Below are 13778 nucleotides of genomic sequence, written 5' to 3' on the forward strand. Positions count from 1 at the left end.
TAAAAGTGAAAGTTTTTTCAACGTTTTGGCTTATATGTTTTTTAAGAGTCTATACATAGACGTCTATATATACTGTAGACCATTTCAACGCCTAAATAGGCGGCCTATATATAGACTCTTAAAAAACAGCTAATCAACGTCTAGACTAAGAATAGACGTTGAAAAAACGTTCACTTTTAGACCAGTTATAACCTGGTTTTAGCCTAGCCCGGCTTAGACGTATTTTAGACGTCTAATAGCCCGAAAAATGCTCAGTGGATAGTAGCCAACCACTTATCAATTTTTGTCAATCCTGCAATAAATCACTGTCTTTTGGATTTTAAACTGGTGTTGGCTGTGTTTGGGGACTGGGAAAGAGGGAGTCCAAACGTTTGTGTTACACCTGGTGACCCTTTGGCCGGGTCAAAAAGCAGGGAGAGGGACTGAGATGGCACTGAGGATGATCTGCATAATGATGTTATGCATTATCTGTGATTTAAAGCCTCAATCACTGCATCACTTTGGACAAATTGTTGGTGGAATGTGACATTATGATAAAAGATGTTGGTAAGCTACTGTATATTCAAGATGAGAGATTATGCTAATATTATACCTTTCTTAGCAGATAATACGGCTCAACTATGATGTAAACATAAAAAATTAAAGGCAGTCAAAAATAGGGCTTAATTTTGTTAAAATTGTAGACTGTATAGATAGATTCCAATAAAATACAAATATTAGCATGACAGGGTGGAGACAGGTGTGGGTGGAGGAATGAGGGAGGAGGAACTGCATTAGGTTTTTCCTCAGCCGTCACATGTGGGAGAGTCCCTCATATATAAATGATGGTGAGTATCTGAAATAAGGTACACTTTGTTTTGGTCTATTGAAGGAACAGCTGGCAGGGCATTGCAGGTACAGGAGACATGGGTTAAATTTGACTCAACATTTCCTTTGACTACTTTATATCTAACTTTAACTTTTAACTCTAATTTAACTCTGGAATTATAAAAAGGGACCCATAAGGCTCAGGATTTTGCTGTGTATCAACTTATTCTTGGACAACTACAATTGTGTTAATGGTTAATGGTAAAATTCATCTTTTGAAAGGTACTAAGAAGCAATGGAACAAGTTAATTGTATGTGTCCAATCTGTATTTTGATATTACAGTCTAATCTAGTCCTTGCATTTTGCAGTGATGAATGAATTTCTGTTCCTGCTGGCTGCTGGTCTGGTTCTCCAGAGCCAAATCAATGCTGGTGAGTGCTATCTTTAACACTGTATTGTTTAATTCTCATTGTTTCATTCAAATTTGACTATAGGTTTATATGTAATTAATAATGAAGTAACTAATATCGTATGCAACACAATTCAACTATAATTATAAATTATAATAAAAACATACTGTAGAAGTGACAACATAAAAAATGAATCTGATGCTTTTTTCCCCTCAGAACCAATCTCGCCCAGTGGTTTCATTGAAAATGTTGTGAATGAAGCTAAAATCAAAGTGGATAATGATTATGAATACTCCAGGAGAGAGTGAGTATACCAACTCGACGCACGTGTGCAGTCCTGGCTTGCACGTGTGCAGTGCTGGCTTGTGTGTGTGCATGTCTTTAAGTGGCGCATGTGTTGCAACGGTGTGCCTCGCAGGTCTGCATTTCGAGAATGTGAAAAGAATCACTTGTCACATCACAAGTTCACAGGGAAAAAGAAGTGGGTGAATTTTTTTTGTGTGCAATAATTTAGTAGATTTTTTCAGGAAAAGGGGGGTGGGGGCAGAGAGAGAAGAACATAGGAAAGAAACAGGTCAAGAGATATATCATAAAAAGTAGCAGGTACGTACGTACTGTACATGTACATAAGGTGCAAAAAGTAGACAATGCCCAAAAGCATCACATGATGAACAAGGCCTGAATTCTTCTGTGTTCTGAAGTCTCTACTCTCATGTCCAATCCAACACAGAAGCATAGCCCGTGTCCGGAGGAGTGCAGCTAACCATGCAGATGTTCTACGACTGCTGAAGCAGCCCGCTGGAGCGACCCGCACAGCTGTGCGTTCTGCTGACTATATGGACGCTACCATCAAACTGATCCAGAAGAGGTCTCTTACAGCTTACCACATTCAAAAGAGATCCATCAACGCCACAGGTTGGTTTTCTGCTGTAGTTTGCATTTCTCATAAATATAGATATTCTCGATTATTCGATAATTATTATTATTTGACCCTTTGCATCTCTGTTCTCTGCCTTTAGATCTGATCTCTGAAGAGGACCTGAGACTCATTGCTGAACTGACTGGCTGCTCTGCCAGGGCTCGTCCCCCTTCCTGCAGAACCACTCCCAATGTGAACAAGTTTCGAACACCCACTAATGTCTGCAACAACAGGTGAGGCGGAGTGACAAGAAGTAGCTATAAACTCTGTAATCCTTACCTTTGCTGTTATGCAAATATTCTCAAGAACATATATTCAGACATAAAAAATGATTAATGTCTATTTTCTCCTTGAAAGGAATAACCCACATCTGGGGTCTTCCAATACGCCCTTCACCCGCTGGCTACCTGCGGAGTACCAGGATGGCATCTCTCTGCCCAAAGGCTGGGATCGTATACGACAAATCAATAGGCGCATTCTCCCCATGGTACATGAATACAACACTGTATTTAGTTTAGTTCAGTTTACTATAGTGAAGTTTTATATTAAGTTAAAGAAGAAATGTAAAGGAAAAGTTTAAAAATAGTTTATGTTTTCTTTATGGTTAAATAGAAGCAACTACATGTTTATGTTTCATCAGTTAGGCAATGGCTGTCATGTGCAGTCAAATCTGTAGTGTTCATCTAACTCCGAAGAGGAGTTGGATTTTACCATGATTACTTGAACTGAAGTTCTTGTCTCTGCCCAGGTGAGAGAAGTGTCCAACCTTGTATTGCGCACAGCCAATGAGGATGTGGAGGAGGACTATCAATACAGCCACCTGGTGTCCATCTTTGGCCAGTGGCTTGACCATGACCTGACCTTAACCCCTACTTCTCCTATCATTCGTTCATTCAATGACGGCATCGACTGTGACAAGACCTGTGCTCGCACAGAGCCTTGTTTCCCCATTTCGGTCAGTAATGAATATACTATATACTGTACATGCACAGTAAAATCTTGAGTGTTCACTTTTGGGTCCATTTTTCTCACTGCAGTTAAATTAACACTCTGGTTTCGCACGCACGCACACACACACACACACACACACACACACACACACACACACACACACACACACACACACACACACACACACACACACACACACACACACACACACACACACACACATGCACTGTTTATACATGAATTACAAGACACTGACCCTATGTTACATGTTCAACCAATAGAGGAAGGCCAATCAATACGCTCCTTCCTATGTCTGAATTTTTCTTCGGAAAGGGAGGTGTATGTCATTCCGAACTTCTGATGGGTGGTCACAGATTTTTTTCTCAGAACTCTTGTTTATTTTGACATTGTTTGTGTCACTGGCAACGAAGATGTATAATGAGGCACACGAAGGCTCGTTCAATAGACTAATATTATTGCTCTGGAAAACAGTTCAGTACAGTATGCACTATATGACATGCTTATTGCTTGTGTATAGTGTTGTACATTGTATATTTTGTCAATAACTGATGGTGTTGCGTTGAATGTGATGTCTTTTACCCTGCTCTACAGTAGTGTTCTTGCCCTGTAATCTGTATATTAACTGCTGTGCTGCCTTTGGCAACTGTCTTCCCCCAGTAGGATCAATAAAGGTCTTATTTTATCTTATGTCATCCTAAAACAGATCCCCAGAAGAGATCCCCGCTTTAATCACTGTACAAAGTGCATGCCGTTCGTCCGTTCATCTCCAGCCTGTGGCTCTGGCGACACAGGCCACGTCTTCGGCAGAAGACCTATGCGTCAGCAAATTAACTCCATCACAGCTTTCATCGACGCGGGCATGGTTTATGGCGCAGATGATGCCAAAGCTCGCAGTCTCCGCAACCTCACCAGTGACAAGGGCCTGTTAAAGGTCAACGACCAGTTTGACGACAACGGACGTGAGCTCATGCATTTCAGTACGATGGCCACCAACGTGTGTGCCACGCGACAGAGGATCACCAATGTCATCGATGCCCAGGAGGTGCCCTGTTTCAGTGCTGGTGAGTGAAGACAAACTTTGCGGTGAATAAAAAAAAGTTTATTACAGTATGACATTGAGCTGATTTTATTCTCTTCTTCAATGCTCTTTTCCTTGTATTTTCAATCTGTCACAAAACATTCCATTACAGTGTTCGGATACAACTGTGTGCAATAAAATCGTCCCACCCCTCATCACCCCGCCCATCCTTACACTAAATCCTTATTTATTGCCCCCTCAACTCCACCCTCCCCTCCCAACCACAAGCTCATGTTGTAATCACCATGCATTAACTGAAAAGTCTGCAATGCAAATACCAGTCTATAATTACAAAACAAAAACTGTTCAACTGAATTTCTAAAAAACTTTTGTTTTATTCCATTTAACCTTTATTGTAAGTTAGGTGTCTATCAGCCACTATTGATAAACTACAACCTTCCCTGCTGTCTCATAGGTGATGGCCGTGCCAACGAACACATCGGACTGTTGGCCCTGCACTCACTGACGTTGCGCGAGCACAACCGTCTAGCACGAGCTCTGGCCAACCTCAATCCCCACTGGAATGGAGAAAGACTTTACCAGGAATCTCGTAAGATCATGGGAGGATACCATCAGGTAAGGGAACAGACACTGGCATACACCTGCGATTCTTAACCTGTGGGCTGGGGCCCACTGGTGGACCGTCTGAATATTGCATATTATTATGAATATTGGGAACCACTGTTAGTGTATGCCATACACTAACAAAAACAATGATCCCATTATTGCTGAAGTGATATTTCAATACGTGAAACTCTCTCCAACCAGGTCATCACATATAGGGACTACTTGTTACACATTGTTGGTCCACATTTTTACAATAAGAGACTCTCTACCTACCCTGGCTATGACGAAAACGTGGACCCAAGCATCTCCAACATATTTGCGACAGCTGCCTACCGATTTGGCCACCTGATTGTTCAGCCCTACATGTTCCGTCTCGATGAGCGATACCAGGAGCATCCCAAATTCCCCAGCCCACTGCTACACAAAGCATTTTTCACACCATGGAGAGTTGTCTTTGAAGGTATGACCGACTAGGGCTGGGCAATTAAACTAAAATATAGTTAGCTCAAAAACGTTGTATCTCCATATTTCAGCTTTGTATGTTTTTTTGTAAATTATTGCCTTACTTTGTCGTAAAACAGTCTCACACAAACTTAGCGAAAATAGTCGATCTACAAGCTCACAATGCATTGTATTGTGACGCGTTGTGAGCTTGTAGATCTGCCTTTTTTTGCAATTTAATAGAAACCTTTAAAGTGGTTAAAAGTGGTTTAAGTGTTTATGTGTGCGGTTTATAAACATTTAACCAATGAAAAATATCAACAAGAACTAAATAACTACATTGGATCCATGAACAGAACACAGATTCTTTTTTTGGAAACTCAACACCGCTTTTGGTGCACCATAGGTGGTGTGGACCCAATTCTCAGGGGAATGGTGGGTCGCAAGGCCAAACTGAACACACAGGACCACATGATGCCTGATGAGATGAGGGAACGACTCTTTCAATTCACCTCTGACTTGGCTCTTGACCTGGCCTCTCTCAACCTACAGAGAGGCAGAGACCATGGACTTCCTGGTATGGCCTTCTGTTTCACGTCATGTACAGAATAATAGCACAGGTGTTGTGGGTATTTTTTTGCTGTGGGAGCGCTATTTTATTGACGTCATGCACACAAACATGTGCAGGCAGGTAGGGCTGCAACTATTGATTATTTTTCTACTGATTAATCGAATAATCGTGAAACACATTTTTTTTCACGGTGTGTACAAAATATTGAAAATAGCAGATCTATAAGCTTACAACGCATTGCATCCGACACGTAAGCTTGTAAATCATCAACGTTCACTGTTTTAGATTATTTATTATTTATTTTTAACCTATGACATGCCCAAAATAGGAATACATTATTCATTTATCGATTATTGTATTCAATTATCAATATTCTTTTAATTGTGGTTATGTCTGAGTCATAATGACGTGGCCGAGGTCTGCCGGCTGGTCCTCCCAGTAGCCAATTGGATATAAAGCCTTTTTTCTCAAATGCTGCAATTCCTCACTGTTTGCTCTCTTTCTCTGCAGGCTACAACAAATGGCGCAAGTATTGTGGTCTATCACAGCCCCAAAATTTGAGAGAACTGACTGAAGTATTGAATAACTACGAGTTGGCCAGAAAACTTATGTTCCTCTATGGCACTCCTGACAACATTGATGTGTGGCTGGGTGGAGTATCTGAGCCCTTCGTACAGGGTGGCAGAACGGGGCCCTTGTTTGCCTGCATCATCTCCAAACAGTTCCAGAACATTCGTCAAGGAGACAGGTAAACATGGCGGACTGTCTGACTCTGGTGGTTCCCAAACAATGGCTCGGGAGCCTCGGGACACTTTTTTCCCTTCTTCTATCAATTACTCACCCCATGAGGCCTCGAATTCCTGGAGATTTGTTTTTGTTATATTATTAATTTATATAGTTTTATTTTGGTCTCCTATACCACAGCAGTCATATTGAATGCTTGGCTCAAGAACGCGACAAAAACTAAAATATCTCCATGAATTCAAGGCTTCATGGGGTGAGTAACGGATAGAGAGTCATATTTGGGTGAAGTATTCCTTTAACTAAAATATGTATACATTTTTATATATATTTTTTAATTATTATTAAGAAATCATGAAAATAGCCAATCTACAAATAATTTCATTATTAAATAGGGCTTAAGTGGTTAATTCATAATGTAAGTGGTTAATGTAAAATATATTTTTGGAAGTTTGGGTCCCAAGGAGAGCCAAATTTACGTTTTGGTTCTTGAACTGAAAAGTTTTGAAACCTCTGGTTTCCAGACATCAACTCTAGCCACAGTGGTACATTGTTTGCATTCACATGGGTTCTAAAGGTCATGACATGTCAATTTCAGACATTGGTGGGAGAACCCAGGAGTTTTCACTGAGAACCAGAGAAAGTCCCTACGGAATACATCCCTCGCTCGCATTATCTGTGACAACACTGGCATCACTGAGTTCCCTGACAAACCCTTCCTGTACCGCCCCAGAGGGTCAGCCGGTTACACCAAGTGTGCAGACATACCTGCCTTCGACCTCAGTCCATGGAGGGAAGGTAGTGATGAATGAGTTTCTTAATGCACAAATACATGTTTGACCTGTTTAGCTGAAGATGATAAATGCTAATAGTTTTCATTTGCAGAGATTCTGATTTCTCACTGTCGTTTTCTGTGAATCAAGGTCCTAACGGCTTTGCTGGGGGTGTGTAAGGATCACCTGGACCTCAAGGACCACAAGGTATAACCATAACATACTAAACATTTAGTTTAATAAATATAGGATCTGATATAGCCTTAAATGCAATATCCCAAAATGCCCAAATTTTGGTTTGAATATCAAAAATGATTCCTTTTGTCTCCCTATAGGAATCAGAGGGCCACATGTTGCGAGGGGGTCCCCTGGTCGAACCAAAATAGTAACTATTGTGAGCTTGTAGATCTGCTATTTTCAAAAGATTTGTATCCATTTTATACATTTGAAAACTTGTGAAATGGGACATTCTGTATAATGAGTACTTTCTACTTTTGGTACTTTAAGTACATTTTGATACCAATACTTTTGTACCCTTACTCAAGTACATTTTGAATTCAAGAATTTGACCTGTAACAGAGTATTTCTACATTGCAGTATTGATACTTTTATTTAAGTAAAAATGTGAGTACTTTTTCCACCACTGCTTATGTCTAAAGGAGATGTGCACTCCTTCACCACCCAGCAGAGCTATGTTTCAGCCAGTGTGGGCACTCTCCTCCAGCTAAAACAAAGGAGTCATGGTCTGGCTGATTGTTAACCATGGAGGCAATGGCTTGACAGCTGACAGCTACTTCTCTGGTCATTCAGATGTACAGTCAGAATTTTTATGTTAATCCACACAAGTCCTCAGCGTGTTGAAATTGACCCAAATGTAAACGTTAATGTGGGTCATTTTCTGACGCTGAAGGATATCATTGTTCATATCATATGTCACACACAATCTCTCTGATTCAAAAGTTACCCTAACCCTTTGCTATATCTTTTTCATAATTAAGAAACACTAAAGGATGTTATTTCTGTTTATTGTTGCACTGAATTAAGTCATTACTTACTCATGTTATAAGAGGTGAACAAAGCTGGCTTGCCTCTGCGTCTTTGCATTAATTGCTGAGCAATTAAATGAACAATATCATATTCCTCATTTATCAATTATGTTTTGGGAATATCTTAGTAATTTCTGCATTGTTGTCCTCAGTATTTTTTTGATTGATTGATTGAATACTTTATTAGTGAGAAATGTAAACAGCACGAGGTACAGTCAGAAATCTAGGCTAAAAGGATAACACAAGAAAGTCCTGGGGACTTGTTTCCATTGTGGTCCTTTATATCTTCTATTTTTAAAGCTTACAGTTGGCAAATTTATGTAAATTATTATGTGATCTCTACGTAAACTATGCTATTGGATGTATTTATTTCTGAAACTGGAATGAATAATTGCATTATGACCACATATGTAAATAAAACAATTTGTAAACATACATATAATTATCATAGTTTTTTTAAGTTTTAATAATCCTTACAAATAATGGTGTGTGGGTTATGAGTTAGGGCTTCGACCAATCAGTGCAAAAGTAAGCAGCAGTAATGAGAAAACACCATCTGTTGTAAGATTATCTTATATTCATTAAACCTTAGGCCAGCAGATGGCGATGGCATACATATTTTAGGAAGTGACAGCAAGTAAGATCTGTAACAGCCTATTGTGCATTGGAATTAAATGTTTACCGGTAATAAAAAATAAAAAAACACTGCTGACTAACACAGGCTTTCATGTGTTTAACAAATGCATCGCCTGGTTAAACAAGGCTGATTCTGCTGTAGGTCTCATTTAATGTATGTTGAGTACTGTGATTACTTGAGATTTATTATATCTTTTAGTTCATCATACCTTATTCCAACGAAGTAGTCAGTCAGTCCAAGTGCAGACTACTTTTACCTGTATCTGTCCTGAGTTTCACACCTACTGCTATAGGCCTACTGCTATGACACTTGAAATTCCCCCACAGGATCAATACAGTGGTGGAAAGTAACTAAGTACATTTACTTAAGTACTCTACTTAAGTAACATTTTGAGGTATTTGTACTTTACTTGAGTATTTCCAATTTCCAGTACTTTCACTTCTACTCCACTACATCTCAGAGGCAAATATTGTACTTTTACTCCACTACAATTATTTGAAAACTTTAGTTACTAGTTACTTTTCAGATATGATGATATTATGAAACATACATTAACCACTTTAGCCCCGTTTAATACCTAGGCTATTTGAAAATAGCCGATCTACAAGCTCACAACGCGTCGCGATGCGACGCGTTGTGAGCTTGTAGATCTGCTATTTTCAAATATTTAGTACTTTTACTTTTGGTACTTTAAGTACATTTCGATGCCAATACTTTTGTACTTTTATTCAAGTAAATTTTGAATTCTGGACTTTTACTTGTAACAGAGTATTTTTATATTGCAGTATTGATACTTTTACTTAAGTAAAGAATTTGAGTACTTTTTCCACCACTGCATATGACACCTTGATATGTGTTTCCATATGACAACTTCATGTCTTTCCGGTTCAAATCTGCAGCCGCGAGCCAATCAAACAAACTATGGGAAACTGAACCGGAACAGGAAACGGATTATGCCCTTCTGTAAACCTGGGACTGCAGTTATGCACAGAGCCTATCGCTTTACAGGCCATCTTTTTGTAGTCCGAATCAGATACTGCCACCATGGGTTCACACAGGGATAATTCCAAAAATAAGCTCTGTAGCACACAAAGGCTTATGTTATTATCTACACGTTTAGTTCAGCAAGATAATCTCCAACACCACGCAGATCGTATTACTTTGGAAAAAAATAAAGCCTTCAGTATTCACAGTTGAGCTATTAACAGCTGTATTTTATGCTTGTGAAACTATATTGTTTATGTTAACCACAGACCTTATTTTCTGCATAAATTGAAACAAAGCATTTGGAATCTGATGAGGGAAATCTTTGGTTACATTTGTACACTCTCAGAGTTCAATTTAACACTGGGGAATTTTACTGTGCAGTCAGTGCTGCTAAACCACACTTAGATGTACATTTACAGTATTTTTAGCTGACTGTCACAATTCCTGTTACAAGGAAGCACCCGAACTGGCTGAGAATTTAAGTTATTTACAGGCCCGGATTAACACAGTGTGCTGCCTGAGGCCTAGGCTGACCACACCTGAAGTGCCTCCCTCCTAGCTCCCACTTTAAACGTAAAAAGGTGAAATGGGCCCTTACAATGCTTAAATGTGAATGAGACACACATCCCAATTCAACACATCATGCTAAATATCATTATTTTAATAATAAATGGCCTAGTACGGGGACTATGGGAAAAACCATTACACAGTATGTCTACCAAAAAAAATCATTGCACACAAATACCAAATAATGCAAGCTGACTGTTGTGAGTAACCAATTCTGAGCACCAGGTGAGGGATAAGGAAAATCAAATTGAGACAATATTGCATTACAACAATGTGTAGGCTATTAGAGAAGGAACAAGACAACCAGAAACATAAATTAAAGGAATGAAGACACAATAGTGGTTTAATTTTTCATTTTAAAATCCACAAAGAAAATGCCATTTTCTGGCAGAAATGGCAGTTAGGCCTAGATAAAGGACTTGATTTTCCTTCTTGCCTTTGTAATACAGTAAATACAATCTATGTATGAGAAAAAATAGGCCTACTAAGGTGTAGTTATTCATACAGCTCAGGAGGAGGGTGGATTAATAAAATATGTATGTACAAAGTTTCTGTCAGGAGTTAAAGGGTCTACACCATGAATTAAAAAATATATATATATATTTAATATCATATTATTTATGTCCCTCAAACGTTTTTCAAAAGGTTTGAGCCTAAATCAAGCCTCAGATATCCTCATTCCAACTAACTTCTCTCTGGCTTATAAAGCACTTTCACCTGCAATACCACATTGTCCTGTTTTATTGTTTTATTGTTATTATTTGGCACGGGGCGCTATTGAGCCAGTTTGTATGCATGTTATCTCCTGGTTCTGTGTGGAAAAAGTAAAAAAATAAAATAAGAAAAAAATAAGAAAAAAATATATATATTTTTAAATATATATTATTATTTTTTGGGTTGGAACTGAAAAACGGGAGGAATTGTTCCCCCTGCCTACGTAAAATGTCTTGCTTGCATATATGTTATTTGAGTCTTTTATATGTTGTTTGCCTCTACTGTGCTTGTCAACATTACATTTTTAGTAGGCCTAAAAAGTAAAGCCCTAAACAGAATCACAGTCAGGTATAGCTATTCAGCCTGATCTCCAGAGATTACCGTAACATTGCACGGAACGAGTGCACTTCATTCCGTGGATAGCCGCCTCGGAACTCCCGAATTGCGTGCATATGTACGGCGAGTCCCACGGTGGGCGTAACCAGTCGCAACCCGGAAAAACCCGGAAGCAGAGCAGTCCCCACAAAAAAAATTACGATTCTGTGCCTATCGGTACATAACTCAAACGGCGCTGAGTAGGCACAGGCGAACGTCCCACCGTTCAGGACGGCAACTCGGTCGCCTTAGCTCCCTCGGTGGTCCTTCACGGGGTGACAGTTCGCCTGTGACTGCGCGCCTCCGAAATGGTTTTGTCACAAAGGGAGCGCCGTACATATGCACGCAATTCGGGAGTTCCGAGGCGGCTATCCACGGAATGAAGTGCACTCGTTCCGTGCAATGTTACGGTAATCTCTGGAGATCGGGTTGAGCTATTCTACACAGCCTACACTCACATGCAATAAGAAATTGGTTTGGTGTTTGGTAACAAGATGCACACACACACACACGCACGCGCGCACACACACACACACACACACACACACACACACACAGACACACACACACTGCACCCTGCAGTGTCTACACAATGCCTTAACTGTGCATAATTCTGCAGGTCAAAGTGTGTATCGAGCAGCAGGGTATCAAAAGATGAATGAATAACATGCAGATTGTTTTCATTTGGCCTCTATAAGCTCTGCCGTCGACCAGCAGTCCAAGGAGAAGGTGGCCATTAAGAAGTTATCGCGGCCCTTCCAGTCTCTCATCCACGCCAAGCGAGCCTACAGGGAACTCAGACTGCTGCGACACATACAGCATGACAATGTAAGTCCCTGGGCAGTGATGGAAGAAATACTCACATTTAAAGTAAAAGTATCAATACTGTAGTGTAGAAATACTCTGTATACAAGTAAAAGTCCTGTAATCAAAATGTACTTGACTAAAAGAACAAAAGTTTTGGCATCAAAATATATTTAAAGTACCAAAAGTAAAAGTACTCATTGTGCAGAATGTCCCATTTCACAAGTTCAAAATGTATAAAAATCTACTTAATGTATCAAAATTGTACTTAAGTACAGTACGTAAATGTACTTGGTTACTTTACACCACTGTCCCTGGGCAATGTGATGGAACACAGGATATGAGGTCAGCTCTGCACTGAGCTCATAATCTGTGTCATATCGTTGTTGTCGGGTGGAAAACCTTGTATGTCCATAACCGTTCCTATTTTAACATTTGAAAATAGTGAAAATAGCCGATCTGCCCGTTGTGAGCTTGTAGATCTGCTATTTGTTTTCACTACCGTTGTGCGACACACTTGTATGATGAAGAAGGGCATTAAGTTGTTGAAAGTTGAAATATGGAAATGCGAGGTTTCTGCCCGACAGCTTCGATACGTCATTCTAGGGATAACAAGAGCCATACTGTTGTCATGTTTTATTTAATTGAAAAATGCCTATAAATAGGCCTATATTATTATTATTACAGGTTATTAAGGTTGTATTTGCCTACAAATTCTCACCTGGGTTCAAGGAAACTTACAATAGGACACTGGGTCACGGTTTTTATTATTACATTAAATTAAGAGCACATCATCATCATCAAAAGAAAATCATCATCATACTAAGTCACAAAGCTTCTGTCCGCAAAAAAGAAAAAATGTCTGTCCACAAACACTGTCCAGGGCATAACCCGGGGAGCGATAGGCCAGATGGTGATTTAGGATTCGGAGTGTACCGTATACCATAGTGTTTAATTGCTCGCTCACATAACGTCCTCAGACGAGGAATGGGGTCTATTTTGATTTCTATGATGCACAGCTCATCTTCTATACACTCCTCCAAACGCTCTGCCTTGCCACCTTTTTCTCCTCCAAACAGGATGATACGATGGTCTCCCAACATGCAACAGCTTATCCCGTATCTCCCAGATAGGAATTTCCCCTTGAACTTAAGCTCCGTCCAGGAGAAGTTTCCTGGATTGAATTTCCACCAATCCTCGAAGGCCACTTGATGGCTGGAGCCACGGCCGCCAAATATGTACAGTTCTCCATGGTAGGCAAAGGCTGCATGTCCTCGGCGTCCAATTGGAATAATTTCAGAGGTCGTTCTCCTTTCAGAAAGCCAGCATAAATTATCTATGTCAAACACTCTGATCTTATTGTACATG

At 39.8% G+C, this 13778-nt stretch overlaps 1 protein-coding gene across 1 annotated transcript; it reads left to right on the forward strand.

Annotated features, from left to right (window-relative positions):
• Positions 1–835: 835 nt before the first annotated feature.
• Positions 836–8965, forward strand: LOC308097625 (eosinophil peroxidase-like). Its single transcript, XM_080445519.1, has 15 exons — positions 836–894; positions 1177–1239; positions 1435–1522; positions 1949–2133; positions 2238–2370; positions 2495–2624; positions 2886–3092; positions 3813–4170; positions 4603–4763; positions 4956–5214; positions 5602–5772; positions 6277–6514; positions 7106–7305; positions 7431–7487; positions 7616–8965. Exons 2-14 carry the CDS (start codon positions 1179–1181, stop codon positions 7457–7459), a joined length of 2220 nt encoding a protein of 739 aa, XP_080301645.1. The 5' UTR covers positions 836–894; positions 1177–1178; the 3' UTR covers positions 7460–7487; positions 7616–8965.
• The last annotated feature ends 4813 nt before the right edge of the window (positions 8966–13778 follow it).

Source organism: Gymnoscopelus braueri (genome assembly GCF_963280865.1).
Source record: "Gymnoscopelus braueri genome assembly, chromosome: 12".
Classification (NCBI taxonomy): Eukaryota; Metazoa; Chordata; class Actinopteri; order Myctophiformes; family Myctophidae; genus Gymnoscopelus; species Gymnoscopelus braueri.

Excerpts from the sequence above, each read along its gene's own strand:
- LOC308097625 (XM_080445519.1), top strand. The coding sequence starts at position 1,179 with ATGAATGAATTTCTGTTCCTGCTGGCTGCTGGTCTGGTTCTCCAGAGC. Across the intron at positions 2,134-2,237 it reads GAGATCCATCAACGCCACAG|ATCTGATCTCTGAAGAGGAC; the intron begins GTTGGTTTTCTG and ends CTCTGCCTTTAG. Across the intron at positions 6,515-7,105 it reads AACATTCGTCAAGGAGACAG|ACATTGGTGGGAGAACCCAG; the intron begins GTAAACATGGCG and ends TGTCAATTTCAG.